General features: G+C 37.4%; 1 protein-coding gene across 2 annotated transcripts in view; it reads left to right on the forward strand.

The window, feature by feature from the left end:
- The first annotated feature begins 806 nt into the window (after window positions 1–806).
- Window positions 807–25,715, forward strand: part of HUNK (hormonally up-regulated Neu-associated kinase) — a 59,706-nt gene continuing 34,797 nt past the window's right edge. Inside the window, exon 1 of one of the 2 annotated variants that reach the window (XM_087966692.1) lies at window positions 807–872. In XM_087966692.1, coding sequence (XP_087822818.1) covers window positions 828–872 — 45 coding nt within the window. In that variant the 5' untranslated portion in view covers window positions 807–827. Of the gene's footprint in view, window positions 873–7,907; window positions 8,658–25,715 lie in introns of those variants that run through there. The other variant, XM_026664159.2, reaches the window with a different exon arrangement.

Consider the following 25,715-nt stretch of genomic DNA (forward strand, 5'->3'; position numbering starts at 1 on the left):
CAGGAATTGCAAGAAAGGAGAGTGGGAGCCTCAAAGCTGTCTTTTAAGACAATTTGGATATTAGATACAGTAGAAGAAACAGATGGATACCTACTGTAGATAAAATATTCCACATTACAGCATGATCTACTGCACTGCCATATAAAAACATTGTTCATTATTTATAAAGTTTTCATCAGCATGTAAGAGTAAAGTAAAAGTGCAGCTAGGGTTTTGGTGACCACATGGGGATATCCAGGCAGCTTGCTTGGCAAACAGCATTGAAGCAGTTGGCAGTTATCTTCTTTTGGGGGTGTGGATAGGTGGATGTATAACTCAATTCTGTTTACAGTCCTAGGAATCTCTGGTGGTTTCCTAACCAAATACTAACTAGGACTGATCTTGCTTACCTATAAGTCCCAATAATACTGGCTTGACAGTTGTTACTTTAATGCCAATTTACCTCCTTTTTTGTCCTTGTGTTTTTGTAATGCATTGCAGAGTTTTGGTAGTGTAAGTGGCCATACTGAAAGTAAAGTGTGATCTATGGAGCTAAAACATTCCCAAAACAGCAGGGCTGACAGTGGAAATGACTTTCAGTGCAAAAATTAAGTATATTTAGTGGAGCCCAAGACATGTCCCACCTCAGGTGTGAAAGCAGCTGCTACCTCTACCAGCTTTATACTTTGTGTCTTGTTCAAAGGGGCTCCTTCTCAGAGCAAGACACTGTGGGCGAAGTGTCCATGGAGACTGCTGGTGCTGCCACAGCACAGATGGTCTCCATGGACACCATGCTCACAATGCTTCTCTCTGAGGAAGGACTTCTCAGAGCAAGCCATTGGGGCCTGATGAGCACTTTGAAAAAGAGTAGTTGCTGTTTTCCTACCCTCCAGGTGAGCAAGCTTTGCTGATCATGGCTGTTATTTATTCTTGTATGAATGTTGCCAGTGAGAGTTTGCCATAATAATAGCTGATTCAGCCACTGATTTTCTTTATTAGTCTGGATATCAGATCTGGGCTGGAAAACTACAGATGACCATAGAAGTTTATTTTTATATTAAACTGAAAGTCCATCAATGTTGTGACAAGCTGAACTTCTAGGGGAACACATTTTCCAGAGTATGGAGGCCATGCTAGACATCATCAGGAAACAGAATAAAACATATGATGGAAGTGTAAATTAGAGAGCTCTGGATTCAAGTCACCTTCAGCTATGATTTGGCAATCTTGGCTATTCAACATAGTTCATAGGTATCTTATTGTGAAGACAAACTTTACACTGTTTACAGCTACTGGAGCAAAATAGAGTTATTGCTAATTCTTTCTCATTTTTTACTTATAAACATTTTTATTTATTTATTTATACAACTTATATAGCTGTTTCTTTCACTTACAGTAAACTAAGTCAACAAACATGAAGGTTAAAAAAACAAAATATAAAATAAATAAAATAAATATCTACAACAACCAGTGTAAGATATATTTCTGACATATAATCCAAAAACCTAGAACTGAATAAAATATATCAGTCAACAGAGGTCACTTAACCTTCTGGCTCAAAAGCCAACAGAGCCAGGATCTCTTGGGGGATGCTGTTCCATAGAGCAGACATTGCAACAGAGAAGTTTTTTTATATCCTACAACACAATTCTCCCAGAATTGCTGAGCTAACACGACTGGAGGAGGAATTCTGGGAGTTGAAATCCACAAGTCTTAAAACTGTCAAGTTTTAAGACCCCTGCTGTAGGCTGTCCTGAGTCCCAGGCTTGATTGAGCCTTGCTGAATGATGTGATGTGATTCTTATTATGGGTCTGCCTCAAGGAGATAGATCTTTGTTATGTAGAATAGACTAGCCCAGGCCTTAATGGCCCATAAGCAAAGGTGAGTTTCTGCATCTCTGACTTTCTACTTCTCTTTTAGGGGAAATATTCTGCCTTTTTAGTATATAGCAATAGCAATAGCAGTTAGACTTATATACTGCTCTATAGTGCTTTACAGCCCTCTCTAAGCGGTTTACAGAGTCAGCATATTGTCTCCAACAATTTGGGTCCTCATTTTACCCACCTCGGAAGGATGGAAGGCTGAGTCAACCTTAAGCCTGGTGGGATTTGAACTGCCAAATTATAGGCAGCTCGCTTCAAAAATAGATTGCAGTACTGCAATACCTAAATATCCTAAAATACTTTATTTTTCTAGGAGAGGGGTGGGTTATAACTTCCAACAATAGAATGAACCTATCTATCAAAAGTGATTTTGACATTGATCTTCATAAATATATGAACTTTACATGATACATTTTATTTTAGGATTCATTAACTTTTTCTCAAATGTTGTGTTCTGAATGCAAATGTTTTGACTCAGAGCTTGTCCAATTTAATCTACATCTATTATGAAGGAAGCACAAGAAGAAATAGGAGTGCAAGTGAGCAGATAAAATATAAGAAAGCCAGCGCCCTGTAGCTAAACCTAATTTACTTGTGAAGTCAGAATGAGGTCTTTCCTGGATTTTACAGATTCTTAGCATGAAAATTAATGCTCTGGTTCTTTCCATTTACTACTCATAATTTTACCCTAGTAACAAATGCTCTATTTCTGAGGCCCTTTCTACTAAGTAAGTGATTTTTGCATGCTTCTGCTTATTTATTGCATAAATGAAATATACTAAATGAACACATTTATAGTATAAATGAAATGGCGCTCATTTGCATTGGGTTCCATATATTAAATCTTTCTTTATAATTTTATTTAATTATTTAACTCCAATAAAATACTTGAAAGTATGCTAATTTCCATGTATATGTAGCAGTCTTTGAAAACACATTCACCATAACTTAATTCTTCCACAGCAGATTTCTCTCATGTCTTCATTAGTGACAAAAACAGCACAGAGACCTAGTTGAAGCAAGTTAATTGTGTGAATTGTCACACAATTATTGCTAAATCTCATTTGCAAGTGTCGTCCTATATTGAAGTCAGAAGAAAGTAATGCTTCCTATTTTAGGACATCAATTTCTTAGAAAAAAATGGCTTTCATGTTAAATGTTTTAACGTACTCAACATTTACTGTAGCTTCTACATCTTAATTATTGCAACATAAATCTGTGAAAAACACAGCTAAGCAATTGCACTTCTAAAAGCAATATATATTGGGGATATATATATACCCTATACACACACACGCGCACACACACACAAGGTATATATGTGCATTTCCCTTTTTTTGAAGTTTGAAGGGAAGGGAAATTACAAATGAAAGAGAACAATTCTGCTTATTTGTAATATGTTGTAAAAAGCATAATATTGTAAAATAGAAGCAGATATTAGATATTAGAGAAATATCTAATTATTAGAACATCTGACCACTAGGAAGTCATCACGTGGCTGGTTTCATCCTTGTCGGGATTTCTCAAATGTTAATAGATGTTGGTCTATGATTCTATGAGGTTCAGACTAAGAATTGAATTCATGGAACTTTATACTTTAAATGACAATATACAGTGCATTAGCTTTAGGAGCTATTTAAATCCTAATGGTTAGTGATTGCAGGAAATATACATATACATAATAGAGAAAGCAGGTTGGGATGCATGTAAACACCTGTACGTTGGCATACAACATAATCTAACATCTGTATCTAAGGGCGGTGGGCAACAACAATCTATGGGCAACAACAACAATAATGATAATGATAATAATAATATGCTGAGTTTGTCAGCTGGAAAGCTGAAAACTCAAGTTCGAGATTCAAGAAAGGTTACTGCATTCTGTACTTTCATGCTATCTACATGATGATGGAAGCATTTCTCAGATTATGCAGGCCCCCTAGGCTGAGAATTGAAGATGAGTCAGTCATGACTGGACAGGGGAAACTTTAAACCTTTTTTATACATACATACATACATACATACATACATACATACATACACATATGGTACACACACACACACACACACACACACACACACACACACATATAACATATTATACAGATACATGATAAAGGAGATTGGGATACATGGGATAAATACAGGGGGATATAACATAATGTATAACCTGTATCTCGCTGCTCTGGAGATTAAAGAACATGGAGTTTATGTATCATTCTGATGAAACTTCCAATTATGGGAGTTTGATTAAGTTCAAGGGATATATTAAGTTCAAGGGGTATATTCTTCAGTGGATATGCATAGTATTTTGCTGTTAACAATTTTCAGAACAAGCACTGAATGACATTTATTTGGGGGATTTCTCTGTAGTTTGCTGAAATGCTTCTGGTTTTATTTTAACAAGTAGCCATTCTTTCTTAGAAACATTGGGCAGGTTTTGAATTGCAAAGGTCAAAACTATTCCACCTTTTTCTGAATGAACTAAAACTGTTTTAAGTTATTTCTTGATCTTCCCATTCTAAGTAGAAAAAATATTTATTCATATAACAACCATATTTAATCATCCCTTCTTAATTCCTTGACACTTTGTTCCTTTGGAATTTCCCAAAAAATTACCTGAGATGGTGGGAAATGCCAGATTTTTGAGACTAATGTCTCAGATGCTACAGAATATATTTAGAAGAAATAATCCATTAATATATTCTGCTACAGAATATATTTAGAAGAAATAATCCATTAATGTCAAAGCACAGTAAATATCATTTGCCCTAAAATTTAGCCTTCCTTCTTTCTGCATTTGCACCAACCATTAACATGGATCAAATATAATTTCAGTGTATTTCGCTCATGCGGAATGACATCTCGCTTGTACCAAATTACTACTGGGACAAAAAGAATGGAGAAAGGAAGTTTTCAGCTGTAGGATAATGGCTTTTTGTGTAGAAAACTAGTATAACTTCAGTCCAAATTAGTTACACCTTCTGTACCGAGCCAATTATATCTTCTGCATTAGTGTTTCCTGGCAACGAAAGTAGCTAGATAAAGGCCATCTTCAGCTTTCCTCAAAGCCTAAAATTCTATATCTTAGATTAATGAGCCTGAGGTCAAAACCAGTGGTGGGATTCAATTTTTTTTACTACAGGTTCTGTGGGAGTGGCTTGGTGGGCGTGGCATGGCTTGGTGGGCATGGCTTGGTGGGCGTGGCAGAGGAAGGATACTGCAAAATCCCCATTCCATCCCCACTCCTGGGGGAAGGTTACTGCAAAATCCCATTCCCTCCCCCCCACTAACCTGCTTTCCAGTTCTGTTCTCCTGTGCAGGGCAACAAAAGAAGACCCAGACGATCAGGTGGGACTTGGGAGGCAGCGAATAGATGGGGGTGGGGCCAGTCAGAGGTGGTATTTGCCGATTCTCTGAACTACTAAAAATTTCTACTACCGGTTCTCCAGAACTGGTCAGAACCTGCTGAATACCACCTCTGGTCAAAACCCATATTCATTCAAGTAGAATTAATATTTTCCTAGTTGTAAATTGTAAATCATGTATTAGCAGTAAATTTCTTATGCAAAACCTTGATGATATTATCAAACGTTTTGAAAGTTTGAATCTTCCTTGGCATTCAACAGAATATAATAATAGTTTTTCCTCAATATTCAAGAGTAAAATGAAATCAAATATAGGAAAGCATCGGAGTCCAACAAAGTTATATTTTCTTTGGTAGAATGAATTCAAAGAAATTGATTCTATGCCATAAATTCGCATATCATGGAGTTTTTGAAACTTGAATACTAATCAGACTGAGCAGCGCTAATTATTTATAATTACCAGTTGTCAGGGATTGAATCCAATTCACTGCCACCTTACTACCTCAATAAATTTTTTGGGAAAAAAATGGAAATATTTCAGTATTAATAATTTTAGTTCTAATCATAGATTTACATTTTCTTAAAAACAGGAAGTTTTGCGCAAATAAATTAAAAAACCCCACCAACTTTAGAAAAATACTATATTAAAATGAGAAAATGAGGAAATTTCACTCACCATCAAAGAGAACTAAATCTGCAGGGATCTTGTTGGATCATTGGGACTAAGGTATATAGTATAAAGTCTGAATCTGTAGATCTCAGTAGGTCTAGCCCCCCCACAAAAATCGAAATTGAAAAATGGGCCTAATGTTGTTAAGCAACTTGCTAGGAGGGAGGGAGTGGGAGGAGCGTAATGAGAGAGGGAACAGGAAAATGGAAAAGAGGTGGTGCAAGACAGAAATCTGGCAAGGAAGAACAGTTCTCAGACTCAAAAAAAACAACAACCCTCCTACACATTGGTTTGAAGTTGGTTTAAATCAGGGGTGTTCAACCTTGGCAACTTTAAGACTTGTGGACTTCAACTCTCAGAATTCCTCAGCCAGCATTGCTGGCTGAGGAATTCTGAGAGTTGAAGTCCACAAGTCTTAAAGTTGCCAAGGTTGGACACCCCTGTTTTAAATATTTTAAAGCTCTGTAATTTTGACTTTGAAGTTATCATGAAATATGAGAGCCAGACTTATGTGCAATGTAGTGGTTAAGGCATCAGTTTAGAAACCAGGAGCCTTGTGATCTCGAGTTTTGAGGCACAAAGTCAGCTGGTTGACTTTGGGCTACTGACTTTTTCTCAGCTCTGGGAAGGTGGCGAAGGCAAACCACTTCTGAAAACTGCAGGAACCTGCCCAGAAATGGACATGAATGAACAGAAGGAAAAAATATAGTTATTATACATTATACACCAAAGTCAGTACTGAACCATCTTGAATGGTTCCATGCTTAGAATGGACTCCCATTGAAATATAGTTAATTCACTCTTTTCTTTTAAGCTGATTAAATACCATATTCTAGTTACTTTATCGAACAAACACTATATGGTATCCTTTTCATGTTTCTACAGATTCTACTTGCTAACTCCAAAAAGGCTCTCCTTTTTCTGGTTTGGCTCATGCTGACAAAATGTTTATAATCTTTAAAGGATAAGTTACCGTATGTGAAAGTATTTCGAGTAATGTCTGTGTGGCAACTGTAATGTTTTTGATTCAGTCTTTGGGATCACTCAACTGGAGGCAGATTGGTTGGATCCACAGATGTTCTCTTTTATTTTGTCTGGTATTAAATTGTTCTGACAGTTTCACATTTATTCATATTCTCTGTTTTTATTTGTATAAGAAGTATGATGAACAGAGTACTCTAGAATGCTATACTTGTTATATTACCAAGTTATTAAACTAGGTTTAAGATAAAGCAGGATGTTGATAATGGAGACAAGTGCTCCAAATTAAAATAATGTACAAGAAAAGATGGGAGTTGTTGTTTTTTCTCCAGCTGCTAGGCAAACTGCCATTTCAGCTTCAAATCCTTATCCATAGAAAAGGGAGGCTAGAAGCGTTATACTTCTAGTGGCAGAGCTGTCACGATCTGAGCCCAGGAGCTCATTTCACCGGCAGAAAACAGAGAAAACGAAGTTAAGTGCTTTTGAGCACAAAGGGTGTTAAAAAAAAAAAAAGCAGCAGCGTAACAACATTGTCAGGTTAAGAATAAAAGATCTTGAGAAAAATAAATGCCTTGCTCAGGAAAAAAGACATGCAAAGAGTGTAGGATACGGCTCGAGTATCCTCATTATAGAAATATGCAGCACCTTCGTGCATTTAAGGCAGCTCGTGCTAACGTTCAGTAGAAACGAGCTTCCTCGTGATGTGGCTTGGCTTTAATGCGGGAGACAAATTGCATTCAATAAAGCGGGAGGGGGTGCAGGGAATAACGGGGAGGAGTCCCCCGAACTTCAAGATCTCGGTCGTTGTCGAATGTCATGATTTCTTTTATTGCATCTGTCCCTTAACCGAGCGATCGGGTAACATTCCGGCCAATTCAGCCTGAACGAAGCCTTTGCTCCGCATTCCTCCTCCCTCCTCCCCAGCTGGAGGGGAAAGGAGCCCCAAGCAGCGGCACCGGGAGAGAGCCACGCAGCTAGCCAGGCACGGTACAAGAGGGAGGGGACAAGTGATCGACAGATCCAATGAGGAAACGGCAGCCAACTGGCTTCCAAGGAGGCTGGAGACAATTGATCTGCGGGCGCTGGCTCGGGTTCCCTCTTCAACGTGAGCAGGAGAAGCCTTAGTGTTGGAGCTGCGCTTGCTCGCCCTAGCCGAGCCCGCAGCTTTGTGCTCGTCGCAGCCAAGGCTGGCCGCTCGAGGAAACGGGTTCCTTGGCTTTTTTTTTTTTTTCCCCTTTTCTTTCTTTCTTTTTCGGCGTGCCATTATTTCATTGACAAGAAGCAAAGCGCTTTCAGCCGCCGGCAACTCCCCACGTGGACTCCCGGGTGCGGATCACATTGGCAAGCGGGTGCTGCAGACTTGAAGCAGCAGCAGCAGGGAGAAGAGAGGCGGCTTTGCAGAGGAGTTCGTCAGTGCCGCTGCGGCTTAGCAAGCGTGCAAGTTGCGAGAACGGGCCGAGGGGGGGAGAGACGCAGCCCGAGCTTTTGATCCGGGACGCCGCGATCGCAGCAAGAGCAGGATGCCGGCAGCTGCTGGGGACGGGCTTTTGAGTGAGCCCACGGCGGCGAGCTTCAGCGACGACGAACCCACGACGCCTCCCCTCAGTCCGGAGGGGACTTTCCTGGCCGCCTGGGTCAACGCTTCGGCCTCCCGGGAGCGCATCCGAGAATTCCAGCACACCAAGCGGGTCGGCAACTACCTGATCGGCCGGAAGTTGGGAGAAGGCTCCTTCGCCAAAGTGCGGGAAGGCTTGCATGTTGTGACAGGAGAAAAGGTAGCTTCCTTCTGCAACGCTTTCCATTCTTCTTCGCCTGGGCAATTTCCCGCCAAAGAACCCCAGGCAGGCTTTATTAGCAGACATTATGAGCCTCTAACGGGGCCGCTTCCACGCCTCCCATTTTGGGAAGGAACTGGGCCGAACGCCCGGGGGCCACCGTCTAGTTAGTTATCGCCCGTTTTTTAGCACCGCCTTTTCCACGGACTAAGTTGGGTCTTTTTTCTTCTTCTCCAAAGTAGCCCGTGAAAAGGCCCGTTTTCATAGCCCTCTAGCTAGTTGCTTGCAGCCCGACGCCGCTGCCCAAACCCCGTTCCTAATCCGCCTGCAAGGGCCGCTGTTCGCTGCTTTCTCTCTCCCCCAAGCGTCCCTGCTTCTACTTCACAATGGTTGAGGTGCTTCCAGACGAAGGGCGCCTGGCGCTCCCAGTCGAAAGATACTGCGCAGCCAGCTATTCTGCCCGTTTGCTTCTTAACAAGGCTTCGGGGCGATCGCCACTTACGCAGCTATGGCTCACGCGATGTATTCTAGCTTCAAACCCTTGTGTCTTTTGCCGTTCCTTCTTGATCTCTCTCCCCCAGTTAAGAAAGAAGAGTTGTTGCTGCACAATGGTCGTTGATTTGTAGTGTTGGAGATGCAATTCCGAGGGAAGCCCCCTTGAGGGGGAAAAAAAAAGGTCAGAGGAAGCCGTGAGAACAGGAATGGGTTACAAGTGGAAGGCTATGTTTTCGCACAATCCTTTCATTGTTCCCAATATTTTACAGAAGGTCCAGATGTCATAATCTTTTGTTTGCAACGCTGCCGGCTTTCTCTCTTACTTAATTATTTTCTTCTTTGGGATTAATTAAAGAAGACTTTTTTTAAAAGTCTACAATATATTTTAATTGGCAGAGCTAGCAACCTCCTCTGTTGAAGCCCTTAAATTTCCCCATGGACACTTAGGAGTTCTCTGTTTGAGGCCGGTGCTTGCAAATCAAAGCCTTATTTATAAACATCATCTGAAACATTTTAAGTGGTAAAAATGGGAAGAGAGAGTGACTATGTCAATGTTAGGGAAGACAAAGGATGCTTCCAGATATCTTTTACTGGTCCCTAAGGTACAGGATACCCATCCCATCTTCTGATCCTTCTCCAATCTTCTGTCCACCTTTCCCCCAAACCTGGCAAATGTAGCAGTCTAAATTAAGAAAAAAAATATTGTCTGGAAGCACCCAAAACCATACAAGATACATGAGATATAATTCTAGGCCTGTGTACATAATAGTAAGACTTAATGAATTTACTGATATTTACTGGTAAAACATGGACTAATCTAAATTGTGATGGGCTATTATAGCCTTCCTCAACTTCTTTCTTTGGAATTTATTGGATGACAACATGCCTCCTACTCTGTTCTTGTTGATTGGATTATTATGCGTTTCCAGAATGGAATCTAGTTTATTGCAATAGAATTAATTAGGAGTGGTCCTAGAGATTCATTTATTTTGCTGCCTTTTCGCCCCATACTCATAATCTTGTGGCAGGGCAAAACTGCCCATTTGTAATTGCTCCGAAGTTTTCTCATTCTTTTAATTTTTATGTCTCAGGGAAAAAATAGTTGCATAGTGTATTTTGATTAACAGTGTAAAGAAGACATTCATCTGAATACACCCTCTTCATCTTCTAGATCAGGCATCGCCAACCTTTTGGACCTCAGGGACCACCAAACTCACAATTTTAGATCCCAGGGACCACTAACCGGTTCTGTGGGCATGGCCCAATTTGTGGGTGTGGCTTGGTGGTCATGTGACGGGGTGGGCATGGCTTGTATGTAAATATTATAAATATTTATATAAATATTGATTTTTTATAAAAAGAGCAACTTTTACCCAAAATCAGGCAAAGCAGGTGGGCAGATTGAGTTGCTCACAGAATCACAGATTCATTCAGAGATCTATCTATCTGCCATTGGCTAGCTCAGTCTATCACATAAAATTTGCTAGCAAGCAAACTCACAAAATTAACTCACAACACACCATGCATGTAAATATTGAATTTTTTATAAAAAAGAGCAACTTTTACCCAAAATCAGTTGAGTTGCTCACAGAATCATTCAGTGATCTTTCTATCTACCATTGGCTAGCTTAGTCTCTCAAATTTGCTTGCTGTGAGTCTGCACTGAATTTGCTTGCCAGCAAACCTTCAGTCCTAAGGGTGGTTCGGCTGTGCTGAGCCGAAGATCTAAATACTAGCTAGAAAGCAAGAAATCCAACCATTTCCTGCTTCCTAGCTAATCTAAATCTCCCGGCACAGCAGAACAGATGATGGTCGGAAAAAGGAAAAATAGCAATTTAACAGGCAAGTTTACTGGGTAAGGAGTGAGTGGGCGGGGAGGGTTCCCGTGGGCCATGTGCGCGGCGCAGCCTTGTGTTTCTGCGCAACCTGGATTAATTGCTTTGTGGGGGTGCTCTGGGGCTGAGATTTATCTGCAGCCCACCAGTGGGCGACCGCTGTTCTAGACCACTGGAATAGTCACCTTAAATCTGAAATTCAAGATACTAAAAATGTAATATTTAATAATCTGAAATTGTTCGTTCTTTGCTTTTGGGCTATTTACATAAAAATTAAAAGAATGAGAAAACTTCAGAGCAATTACAAATGGGCAGTTTTGCCCTACCATAAGATTATTCCCAGGATGAGAGGGATTCTTTGAGAATGTTCCATCTCATCCTGGGAACCCTTTTTTTTGAACTATTACCAGCTGGCAGACGGTACAGAATAATAAAAACAAGGACAAATAGGCTGAAAAACAGCTTCTATCTCAGGGCGGTAACTCTTTTGAATTCTGCTGTATAGTGCAGTGTTGGTGTGGTGTCAGGGGGTTTCCAGTTCAATGTGTGAAGGGTGAAGGATGTGTGTTAGTGTTTATTTTCATGATCATGGTCATGATGTGCACTGAAGTTTGATTTCGTTGTTGGAGGTGCAATGACAATAAAGTAAACTAAACTAAACTCACTTGTGGTTTTGTAACTTTTTGAGCTTGTTAAATATACAGATTACTGTGTAAATGAGGTTACTGAAGAAATTCTTCATATAATACTATAAGAGGGAGTAGGACAATTTTAGACAACTGAGATAAGTGACTTGGTGATAGAAACTGCAAAACATTTTGTAAGTTATTTCTGTTACCTAATGTTATAAAAGTAATAACTAATTACAATACTAAATAATTGTTACGCCTTATTCAGTTTAGTTTTCTTGGCAATAATCTGGAAGTGGATTACCATTGCTTTATTCTGCATGATTTTCAGTTTCCTGATCTTACAGTTCTAGAATTAGGCTAATGGAAGTTTTAAAAAAAGACAATAGCAAATAACTTTCCTGTCAGGTTAATTTGAAGAAGGGTTTATTTTTCTTAATCCCAGTACCTATCTAACATTTCATTGTTAATATTTTTCAGGATTAACCTACCCTCTTTGAATTAATATTTAGGCCACATATTAAATTCAGGCTTTACATACTTCTCATCTATGTCTGGAAAAAGTGGCCAAGGCCTCCTCACATCCAGTCAGGTTACCATCAGTGGTAGGCTGCTGCTGGTTTGGACCGGCTTGCCCGTACTGGTGATTCCGACCACTGGCTGGGCCCACCCACCCACCCCAGTTGTATCCTGTCCTATATATCTGGCTCACTCGCCCTGCCCGCACAACCCAGCTGCTGCACGCAGCAAATCCCATGTTTTTGCAACTGCAAGCAAGCGCGGATGGCGCATGTGTGGTTCTGCACTAGGCGAATCGGTTGTTACAGTATGTGCAGCCCACTTCTGGTTACCGTAATGCTTCAGATACGGTCTTGAAATCATTGGTAATTTGTGAGGGCCAGATATTTTGATTATGCTACATCTGTCCTATGCTTGTTACATTGAGTAATTAGTTTTCAAGATCTAAAGTAATCCGGAACATTGAAACCTTAAATCAAGATGGTATAGCTCTGATATATTCCTGAAGTAATAAGCCTGTCTACATATATTTTGGCGCAACAATAGTTTGATGATTCTAGAAGACAATATTAATGCAGAAATTATCTAGATTCTAAATCACATGTACCGCAGTAAATGTGCTGAACCTGATTTAGTTTTCTATTTAACAGATAGTTACTTGGTGGATACTGTATTTCTTACAATTCCTCTAAAGAAATCTGACCTTGTTCATATATTCTAAAAACATCACTGTGCTCAATGGAGCTTATTCTAAACTAATGTATATAAGATTTCAGCATTCAGTTCCCTGCTTATGGCAAAAATTGAAAGCAAAGATCTCCAGCAGATAGCTGCTTGATTAGATCCAGTGAAGGAAAACATACCATTGATTGATCCTACAGTGAGGAAATTTTTTTTCCTAATGTTCTGTTGGAATTTTGCTTTCATGTAACTTATACTTATTACTATATCTGTTACTCGGGTATCATAGCAAGCTGGGCTTGCTCTCCTATGTGAGCTTCTTTGAGGTATTTAAAGAGTGTTCATCATGTTTTCTCTCTTATCTTCTATGGGCTAAGCACATTCATCTCTCTATCTCCCCACTTTTCAAATTTTATATCAGCAGTACGGCGAGATGTCTAAACCAGCGGTCTCTAACTTAAATTTTGGTTGTCCGCAGAGAAGTGTCACCCCCAGAGCACCCCCCAAAACTATTAATCCAGGTTGTGCAGAAACACAAGGCTGCGCTGCCCACATGGCCCGCAGAAACACTCCCGGTCCATTCACTCCTTACCCGGCAAACTTGCCTGCTAAATTGCTATTTTTCCTTTTTTTTTCTCTGACCATCAGTTGTTCTGCTGTGCCAGGAGATTTAGATTAGCTAGGAAGCAGGAAATGGTTGGATTTCTTGCTTTCTAGCTAATCTTTAGGTCTTCGGCTCTGCATTTAAGCACAGCCGAACCTCCTTTAGGACTGAAGTTTCTATTATTCAGTGCAGACTCAAGGCAAGCAAATTTTATGTGACAGACTGAGCTAGCCAATGGCAGATAGATCACTGAATGGATCTTTGAGCAACTGCCTGCTTTGCCTGATTTGGGGTAAAAGTTGGGTAAAAATAAAAAAATCAATATTTACATACAAGATGTGTTATGAGTTAATTTTGTGAGTTTGCTTGCAAGCAAATTTTATGTGACAGAGAGAGCTAGCTGATGGCAGATAGATCTCTGAATGAATCTGTGATTCTGTGAGCAACTCAATCGGCCTGCCTGCTTTGCCTGATTTTGGGTAAAAGTTGCTCTTTTTTTTATAAAAAAATCAATATTTACATACATGGTGTGTTGTGAGTTAATTTTGTGAGTTTGCTTGCTAGCAAATTTTATGTGACAGAGAGCTAGCCGATGGCAGATAGATAGATCTCTGAATGAATCTGTGATTCCATGAGCAACTCAATCTGCCTGCCTGCTTTGCCTGATTTTAGGTAAAAGTTGCTCTTTTTTTATAAAAAATTCAACATTTATATAAATATTTATAATATTTACATACAAGCCATGCCCAACCAGTCACATGACCACCAAGCAACACCCACAAATTAGGCCAAGCTCGCAGAACCGGTTAGTGATCCCTGGGATTTAAAATTATGACTTTAGTGGTCCCTGAGGTCCAAAAGGTTGGCGACCCCTGGTCTAAACAACTTCCATCCTGTCAAACTAGAGAAGAATACAATCTAAATTAATCAGAGCAACTCTCCAGGTACTTCTCTGGGTCTCAAATGCACATCCACGACTGGAGATAGGTATGATAAAAATTGAGTCAAGAGTATGTCTAGATCCTATTAACCTTTGAAGCTTAATTTCTATCATTAAGTTTTAAAGACAATTTTCCGTACACTTGGCTCAAGGCTTTTGAATCTAATCTTTTAAATCTAGACTCCTTCAGTTCTCAAGTGGAATAAGATCAGGCAAAACAAACCCTGAAACAAGGGATGGAGGATACAGAATGGCAAGCAGTTCTAGGGAAAATGTTAGAGGTAGATCCCTACCTCTAATTAGTAGATATTCTGCTCAGCCAGAGTCAGCCTATGCCCAGATGCCTCTCATCAATGAACTACTTTTTGCTACTGTTCGTATACCTAACTCTTCTGCAGCAGCATGGAAAATCTATTGGACCCCAATGGACTAATCTTCTATAATGCACTTTGTGTAACTATATTATTTATATTTTAGATATTGCCACTTTGTTGTAATGTTAGACGTTATCATATTTAATATAATTTTAGTGCTTACATTATAATTAAAAATAGGCTGCGTTCTGAACCTAACTTACAGGTGTTAGGTTTTATATATATATTAATAATTCTATCTTAAAGCTTTTTATCAACTACTAACATAGAAATACAACACACATTCATGTTCACAGAACACTCTAGTGCTCTATGATGCAATAAACTGAACTGAAATTGAAACAGGATAAAATGGACTGGTTTCTATACAGTAGTTGATAACAATACTTGTTTTGTCTATAATTATATTTCCACATCATTCTGCTAGCTTACGCTCAGTTTCTATTAACTATTACAAGATCATTTTGATTTTATCTATTGTCTTCGGAGGTTTCACCTAATTTTGTGTTGTCTGCAGATTAGATAAATCTCTTATTTATCCACCAGTGTTGGTTCTCTGCTTCCAAATATTAGATCATAACATTTCTTATTAAGAAAATCGTGAAAAGTAAATTAAACAAATGAAAGCAATGTCTTGGGCGTTAGAAAGGAATAAAGATATGGTTGAAAGTTGTTAAAGATAGTTATAAATGTTCAACACTTGTGTTATAGTGTTACCTGTGGCTTTTTATCAGTTTAAAAAATTAATTTAAAAGATGTTCCAATTTATTGTTAGGAAGAACCTTTAGAGCATGATATGGAAATACTGTGGAATGCTATGTTAGAACTTGGTGTCACCGTTGTGGAAAGTATGCCACTCAGTGGTTGTTCAGATTTGTGCAGCCTGATCTGGTAATCCTAATTATATCATGTTTCACTTATACAAGTGTCCAACTTAGCATGTACAGTATATGTTGGAACCAGGATAAGCTGTCCAATTCAGCACCACTCTTCATTTTTTTTCTGAATTTTTCAGGGACCTGTTCACATTTGTAGCGGGGCAAAATAAATTATGTTAGGGTGATCAGAACTGGGCTGCAAAAATCTGAACAGCAGCAAAGAGATTCGGCGGTTGCATTTTTGTAACCCTAATGTGGTTGCCCTAATTATATTAGAGATAATTAACTAAGGACTAGGTTTGTAAACTTTTCCAGAGTCAACCCCTGTATCATGAATCTTTTCCTGTTAATGCATCTGATGAGACATTTTAGTTTCTGCCAGTACAGAGACACAGTGAATGGAACCAAATCTTTGAATTATTATTATATAGCTGCTAACAAGTTGGGGAAAGTATGTAGAGAATGGCTTCTGGATTTTTTCCGCAATTCTAGGTTCAGCAGTTGCTGTGGAAAGAATCTGAATGCTCTTTTGTGTATTGAAAGAACGTGCAATACAGGTGTATTTCTTTTCTCCTCATCTTGGATTCATATGATTCTATTCCCCATAGCATTGCCCTTCTGTTTGTGTGCTCTGAGAAGGTCAGAATGGGTTGCAAGCATTTCTCACTGAAGTCCATGACCAAGATGGAGTAGGCTTAGAATCAAATTGTCACCAATGCTCTAGCTGCTGCCGCCACCACCACCACCTCCATCTCTCCTATAGGAAATCACTGAGGAATTTTTTCTGTTCCTAGCTTTATGGGATCAATTTTCAATTCATATTTCTTTTGCCATTTTCTCCTAGACCTAATTTAGGCCTGTTCTCTTGTTTTCAGAGAGGTATCCTGTTGTCAGATTGTTGAGTCCAAAGCCTCTTTGTACAATTTCTTTCCAATGTTACATTGGATTGGAAAAACGAACAAGCCGGAGAGTTCTTATAAATCTTTTTTTTTTTTTTAAATCTTTTTTTTTTTAGAATTTTTATTTTTAAAAACAGACATACAGACATACAAAACATAAAAACATAAAACCATCTTCCATTTTATATACTTACAGTGTGTCAGTTGGTTACAAATCTTTTATGCTATTCTTTTGTAGTCATTTACTCAAAATTTATATTTAATTTTCACATTGTCGAACTAATATATGCTTGTATATTTATCAGTTATTAATCATCCATGACTAAACTATTCCATCATTTTATACGAGATGTTCCAAGTTTTATCTTAAAATTTAAGTTATACTTTCAACCAATGGTTATATATGTCTATATTATGTCTTATATCAATCTATTAAATTTCTATCACAAAATTATCTAGTCTATTACATTAACATGTCTTTTTGTCCAACCATTGATAAAACAAATCCCATATCATATAAAATTGTTTATCTTCTTGTTCTCTAATTTCAAATATCAATTTACTCATTTCAGCACAGTCCATAATTTTCTTAATAACTTCCTCCTGCATAGGTATTTTATCTTTTTTCCAATTCTTAGCAAATACAATCCTAGCTGCTGTTTGTACATTTACAATCAAATATTTCAACTCTTTGTTGTATATTTCCGGTATAATTCCCAATAAAAATATCTCTGGTTTAAAGTCTATATGTTGTTTTATCATTTTTTCCAACCATGTGTGGATTTTAGTCCAATATTTCTTTGCCGAGCATGTCCACCACATATGGTAATATGAACCAGGTATCTGATGATACTTCCAACATTTATCCGATTTATTCTTAAACATTCTCGCAAGTCTCGTCGGGGGTAGATGCAACCTGTAAAACATCTTTTACAAATTTTCTTTATATGCAGTTGACATTGTCATTTTATAATTTTAAGATCACAATTTTTGCCATTTTTCTAAATCAATCCCATATCCAAAATTTTCCCCCAAGCAATCATCGTTTCTTTAACTTGTTCCTCCTCCAATTTAAATTCTAATAAGTGTCCATGAAGTTTTTGATTACCTTTTCATCAGTACCCATCAAAATCTTATCTAAGTCAGTCAACTTATCATAAATATCTTCTGCTTTAACATCTTTGTCAAATCAAGATTGTATTTGCAAATATGAAAACCAATTCATTTTTACACCTTGTTCTTCCAACGCTTGCATAGATTTAAGTTCACCCTTTTCATTCAATATCTCACCATATCTAACTGTTTGTTCCTTTTTATATATTATTGGATAAGAAAAAGCTTCAATGGTAGATATCCATAGTGGAATTTTTAAATAATATTGTCTTTTTATCTTCTCCCAATTAAAAAACAATGCCTCTCGAATATAATGTCTTCTAAAGTGCCCCTGTGTTTTAGTTCCCTTGTACCAAAGGAAGGCATGCCATCCCAACAGCAAGTCATGCCCTTCTAAGATCAATAGTCTATTGTTCCTTAATGTTATCCATTCCTTTACCCACATCAAATTTGTTGCTTGGTAATACAACTCCCAGTTAGGCAAGGCAAACCCTCCTCTTATTCTTGCATCTTGTAACAATTTTAATTTTATTCTTGCTTTTTTGCCCTGCCAAATATATTTCAATACAATTCTATTTAAATCTTCAAAAAACTCCTTCCCTAGTCGGATTGGAATTATCTGGAATAAATATAATATTCTAGGCAATACATTCATCTTAATTGTAGATATTCTCCCAATCAATGATAATTGTAAGTTTCCCCATTTTGTCAAATCTGTCGCAATCTGCTGTTTGAGTTTAAAATAATTATCCTCCTTCAGTGTACTACATCTTGATGTAATGTATATCCCTAAATATTTAGCCTTATTTGTGACCTGTATTTCTAAAACTTCTTCCAACTCTTTCTTTCGTCTTACTAGCATATTCTTTGTTAGTATCTTTGTTTTATCTTTGTTTATTTTCAAACCTGCTACTTTTCCATATTCTTCTATTTTTCTGTTAATTTAGGTGCTGTTTCCAATGGGTCTTCTAATATAAATACCAGGTCATCTGCAAAAGCTTGCAATTTATACTCTTCCTTTTGGATTTTCGTTCCTTTTATTTCTTTATCTTCTCTAATATTCATATTCAACACTTCCAATGTTAACACAAAGAGCAGGGGCGACAGTGGACAACCTTGCCTTGTCCCTTTTCTTATATCTAGATTCTGTTAGTTCTCCATTTACCATAACTTTTGCAGTTTGTTCATAATATATCATTTCAATGGCTTGAATGAATTTTTTACCAAAGTCCATTTGGTCCAATTGCAATAACATAAATTGCCAACTCATTGTCAAAGGCTTTTTGTGCATCTAAGAACATCAGAGCCATTTGCTTTTCAGGATGTGCCTCATAGTATTCCAGAGTATCCAAAATAATTCTCACATTGTCTTTGATTTGTCTCTTTGATCCATTTTGATCAATATGGATAAAGTTATTTAAGTATCTTTTAGTCTTTCTGCCAAGATTGAAGCAAAGATTTTATAGTCTGAATTTAAAAAAATTAACTAAAATAATCTAGTTTTTTTTAATCTTTTCCAACTGTATAACTAGTTTTTTCTAAAATGAATCTAAAAGGAATTTCATATTTCTTTAATTTTTTCAGATATATAATTGCTTCCTTTGACATTGTGAAAAGTTTCTTTAACAGATAATTTTGCTATTTTAAAGTAGTGTTAGTTTTAAAAAAAATTCCTTCCTAGGAGTATTTTAAAAATTGAGATGGTGGCTATGAATATATAATCAAAGCCCTCCTCCTTTTTATATTAGTTTCATATATAATGCACATCAAGAAAAGCAGGGCTGCAGTCGCAGCTATTAGTTTGATTTTATTTTTTTTACATTGGTACTTATAAAATTTGTGTACCATCTAATCTAGTAATTGAATGACAGTGAAAAAAATCCCATTGTTACATGACAAAATAACTAGAATTGCTTACTATATGTAGGAGTGGATCCTGAGATTAAAGAATTATACATTTCAGCCAACGTTTTGGATTCTTTGATATTGAAATCATTAATGCTATTTCAATTTTTTAAAAAATTAATTATTTGCTGTTTGGTATGAAAGCAGATTTTGAAGTACACTACTTTGTAACTGCAAAACATAACCACATGCTATAAAGACTGAATAACTAATATTAGAAGAATATTTTTATAGAAAGATCTTTTTATATTATTTCTTTAAATGCAAACAGCTGCTATGCTCTGTATTTTAGAATCTTGGAAATGCAGGGGAGGCTTATGTAGGAAGACAAATCACTGCTGAAAACTGTAAATTCTTGTTAATATTCCATAAATTCATAATGAAAGAAGTAACAGCTTTCTAAAAACAGCTGAGTAGTACATCTTTTTGAACTTGTCAGTGGCTGATTATCTTCCATAGACTTTAAAAACGGCATACTACCATAGCAAGTTTATTTTTTAAAACATTAATGTCTTGCTTTATATTTTGGTTATTTATAAATATGGTATACAAAGAATACTACAATCTCAGATATTTGCAGATGTAGAATTATCATCTATGTATCTGTTTCAATGGACTTCATATATTCCATTCCTGTAAATTATTTTAGCTGAATTGTATGTATGCTCCAAGAATAGGATTAAGTATAGGATTAGCAGCTGTTTACATTTACATAGGGATTACAAGAAATGTAAATTACATATGCAGGAAAATAAACATACTTTTACTTGTTTGAAGTTGCTATGGTAAAAAGATTTCCAAAATGTAATATTTATCACATCTGCTACTACATTCTTCTACATTTGTCATTTCAGAGATATTTATAATATGTTTTACTTAATGTGTAACATGTTTCTATGACAATATACGTGTAACCAAATTAAAGTAGTTGACAATAGATCAGGGTCCCCAATGCCCAGGCTGCTGCCTGGTATAAGGCCATGCCCCTTTTGGACCTGGGCCACATAAGTGCCAGGGGTGAGCACGTGCACGTACACAGCTCCACATGTGTGAGCAACAAGCATGCATGCAAATCCAGTTGCACAAGCAGCGGGCATACGCACACACTTGCGCATGAACAGTGGGCATGGCCGCCTGAATGGAGTTTTGCACATGCACACACAACCACCCCCTCTCCCCTACTCCCTCCAGGAGGGTTGGGGCCGCTGCAATAGATTGCCATATTACTGATAGCCAGCATAAATTGAATCCAAATTTCTTATTAAGTCCCCATTCAGAAGTAATGGGTGTAGTATAAAATGCTTCAAGTCAATATGAAACTACAGATTTTGTACTGTTTTTTTTTAATAAACCCTCTACTGGTTAAAAGAAATATACTTTGCAAAATAACGAATGGGAGAAGAAAACAACTCAGAAATGGAAAAGAAGCTTTGTTTATACACTAGACAACTTGTGATGGGGTTGGGTCATTGTTTCAGAGATATTTTGTTACCTTATCAGAGAAACAGAATAATCACAGGTGGGCAAAAAAAACAGCTGAAGGAGGAACATTTTTTTTAAACTTTCTGCAGACTTCCCCATTGTTTTTTTTTCTTGCAGGAAACTGGCAGGGAATATTGGGAATGGCACTCAAGTGACCACAGTTCAGTGTGGCAGCACTTAAAGTGGCCACATCTTTGCCGAATTTCAGTTGCACAGACTCTTGGATTTTGGATGCATTCCATGAATTAGCCCATATCAGATATATTGATTCAAAAATTATTGCCTTGTGTGTGATGCACCATTTTGCCCAACTGAAGGTAACAAATAAGTAGACACAAGAGTTTTAGAAGTATATAGACATGAAAATGGAAATCTGGTAACTCTATTTCATGTAACATTTTTCTCTTGCTCAATCAATACACTGTCCTCAACTTACTGAGGACAATTATGCCTAACAAAAATGTTGCGTACATGTTTGTGCTAAGCTATAATTTCTTGAAGTCTGATTTCTATATCCATCTAGTCCAGAACCAAACAGACTACAATATATCTTTGTTTAAACACTGTTTTGAAGATTCTAGTTTGTTTTTACAGATTGTTAGATTTTAGAAAAAGCTGACATGGACATACTCCACTCAGTATCAAGGATGTAGCTGTAGAGATGGTAAACAGTATTAAGTTTCTGGGGACGCAGATAACTAACAATCTGATCTAGTCTCTCCACACCTCATCTTTAGTGAAGCATGCAAACCAGTGCCTGCATTTCCTGTGTCAGATGAGGAGAGCACATCTTTCTCCTTCTGTCCTGGCCACTTTTTACAGAGCCTCGATTGAGAGCGTTTTAACAAACTGCATCACTGTTTGGTTTGGTAGCAGCAGTGCCTCAGATAGAAAGTCCATTCAGAGAGTGGTAAGGACAGCTGAGAAGATTATAGGAAGGGTTAGGGTTAGGGTCATTTTCTGTTATTCAGGATACTGTTTATAGACACCACTATGTGCTTAGAATTCAAAGCATTGTTAGACACTCCACACACCCACTTCACCATCTGTTTCTGTTGTTCGCCTCTGGAAGGAGGTTTCAAAGTATTTCTAGCAGGACTACCAAATTCTTTAACAGCTTTGTTCTTTATGCTATCCACCTGGTAAACTCGCAAGATTCGTTTCTCTCACCGTATACATGTATACATCAGAACCAGACTGTGTTGTTTCTCCATGTCATATAATATGTTTATGTAATAAATATTAGAATAGAAGTTGAAACTCTTTGAGAGCTGTATGCAATGAAATTTAATTTTAATGTATGCTGATTAGTATACATTCAAAGTGACAATAAAGTTATTCTAAGTCTTAAATAGAAATTTCCTAGTTTGAATGAGTAATTCTGTAAAAGATCATATTGCACCTCTGCTTCCTTATTTCTCCCACAATTTTGTAGCTTCCTATACAGAACTACTTTTCAGTCAACATGATTGTGTTTGCCATGTACTTTAAAATGCAGCTTTTACATACCATTAAAAAAAATTGGAACATTTGCTCCAGACCCTGCTTAATGCTGATGGGCAGTTTGATCACCAGGTAAATTTGTACCTTCAGATAAGGAAAGACGTGCTTATTTTCATATCAGTCAAAAATCCATTCTGTAATTCAGATAGGCTCAAATATGACTCTCTTCACTTAAATTGAAAATCAAATGTCTAATTCGGAATCTTACATATTTTGTTTTTCCTTTAAATTTATTAAAATGAAAAGTTACTTATTAATCCAAAGCTTACAGCTGCTTGGTGTAAGAAAAACAATACACCCCTAGTTTTCAGATTTTGCAGTAAAGATCTACAGAGCAACATCCGCATGCCCAATTATTCTGCATTTGAAACAGTAGCACTCTTGTACTTTTTTTAAAAAAGGAGATTTCTGCTGAAGCAGAACATTCTTAATTTTAGGTTCAATTTATCCAGCAGTTCTATAGTTCCCATCATAAGTAGTTTTTTCCCTGCTTATTAACTCTACATGTAACCAGAGTATATAAGGTATAATTCTGAAGAATAAGTACATAAATATTTTTCTATCCTGCCTGCCCTTTCACACTGTGCTTAGTAGTTTCTATCACATTGATGTTGAATGGGAAACAAAATATACAGAGGCCTATTCATCAGCTGCTAATTTTTATTACTATTCCCAGTAATGAAACATGATTGGCTGAAAACTTGAGTGTTAAACATGAGAAAGATAGAACCTTTCAGCAAATGTGGGGTATGAGGTAGTTGAATACCTGTGAAATAACTCATTTTATTTTTAAAAATATTTTTGTGTTAAATTTTTGAAAGATGTAATATTTCAAGAGCAAATCTTATAGACGTACAAAAATAAGAATTAAGCTTTGTTAGCAGAGCATGAGATAATGTATACCAAAGAATTTTAAAAGATTGAATACTTTGGATAAGTCCTATACCATCTTTGTTAAATAATCATCTGTTTTCTTGGAAGAGTTGTATGGACCGAGTATATTTAACTTATTCTATCCCTACCACACTTCACGCCTTTCTACATTGCAAATCTTAAACAAGAAAAATATTTTTTCTAAGGAACCCATTGATTGCTACTTTACATTGACTAAATTCTACAAAATTCATATTTTTCTAATCTTTTCTTGCATTCTACATGAGGTTGAGTTGATAAACACCTGGCAGAAAATCTACTTTCAAGTTTACAGTTTTGGAAGTGTTTTAGGCATTGAACATTGGTGGAGAGCCCCACCATATTTTCTCTCTTTCTCCTTGTAGACTTTTTCTCCCCATAGAGGGCCAATATTTCTTTGCAATAACTGGCAAAGTTAGGTTAAATAGATGCCAAGCAAGATCTTAACATAAAAATGACATCTGGTTTCTTGCATGTGATTGATTTTTAACAGTTTTATGATGTGTAAGGTTATATATCTGGCCATATTTTGTATATAAATGTCTTTATAATAGCATGACTTGCACAAGATTTTGTTTATGGCAAAAGTTTTTTGAAAGGTAGTCGTATTATACTAGCCAACAGGTCCACATATTTACTAATCAATCATGAACTGTTGCTAATAATCCTCATAAATTATTTATATTGAGTAAATTGTTTGTATTATGTCAGGGGAGGAGAAGAACTTTTTATCTTCCTCATGTGGGACAAATAATACATTGAGGAATTTAGAATTGCTTAATATGCTTAGAATAGATTTTAACATTCAAAGACCTAGGATGTTAGTTCATCTACTTGCCAACTCTCTTTTTCCAACTTCCTCACCTTTAAGGAGATGTATGAAGGGAAGACTCCATGATCTTCCTAGAAATGTGTCAGTGTGTGAAATGGGAGAGTATGCACTATGCAAGCAGAGGATCATGCATTTTTTTTTCTTTTGGAAACTAAGAGAAAATACAAGAAAGGGAAAGTAAAATATTTTTCTTTGACACAAACATTTGTCTCTCCTTTTCCCCTTTCATAGTTTTGAGTTACTTTCTGTTCAGAAGGGGAATAACAGAGGTAAGTAAGGAAAATAACACATTTGTACCGCATATCCTTTTGATCTCTCAATGTTGTCTTTTTTCCTAAATTTATAAAATGAGGAAAGGCCTGACCTCTAGCTGAGCTGATCAGGTATCTGTGTTGTGCATCAGATATCTTCTCTACACACCCTCATGACTTTGAATGTGCTTCCTTCACAGCTCTGCAGAAAGCTTGATGTTAGAGGACTGATTTGTGCCAAAATTATAACATAGCCAATAAATCAGTGAAGCTCATTGAGTATCAGCTTTCCTGGGTAAACCAAACAGGAAATGTGACTAAATGAACTAATACTTCTTTACTGTAGGGCTACAGGTCCGTATTCCTGCCAAAACTTTTAACTGTCTGAAAAATTAAAGCAGGTCCTTTCTAAGTTTCTTCTCTTATTGTTAATAGGTTGTGAGCTCCTGTTGCTCTTGTCTGATTGTTTCTTAGGCAGCAACTGCTCACCTTATCTCCCAAGGTCATCCACCCATCCATTACAAGGAGGTTGCAAGGGAGGCACAATGAGATTTGGGGAGAGGGTATAGGGATGTGATGGAGACATGGCGAGGGTGCCTGGGGTTCATAAAGATGCAAGGGTGGAGCAAAGCTTAGGAAGAGGCACAAGGATGCAAACAATGTGAGGGAGGTACAGCAAGGGTTGGGGAGGGTACATGGGGATGCGAAAGTGGACTATGTGGCACAAGCACAGAGGGGCTGGAGGAGAGAGTGCACCTGGGTAAGACTTAACTCCAGCAACTTGCAGTTTTCCCTGCAGATTCCCCATTGACTCTCTGGGGAAACCAGTAGGGAAGGTTGCAAGTGGTAATCACATGATCTTGGGGTGCTACAACCAGTCATAGGGGCAAGCCCAAAGCCGCCTTATTTGGGATATGGGCAACATATACATTTAATAAATAAAATATATAAATAAAGCAAGTTGTTAATTGTCCAGATTATGATCATGTAACCATGGGAGTGCTGGGATGGCTGGAACTCTGAGAACTAGTAACCTGAATTCATTCAGGACTGTCATAATTTTGAACACTGATCGTAACACAAGGACTATCTGCATATCCATTTAGCTCCCTGTCAGTCATACTTCAGTAGCCTTGTCTAATATAGCCAGCATTAAAGCACTCCCAAGGATGAATCAGATAGTGATATGAATAATAGTTTGTGTTG

This window comes from Notechis scutatus, chromosome 5 (assembly GCF_049901735.1).
Source record: "Notechis scutatus isolate UNSWTSFEM ecotype Mainland chromosome 5, rNotScu1.2, whole genome shotgun sequence".
Taxonomy (NCBI): domain Eukaryota; kingdom Metazoa; phylum Chordata; class Lepidosauria; order Squamata; family Elapidae; genus Notechis; species Notechis scutatus.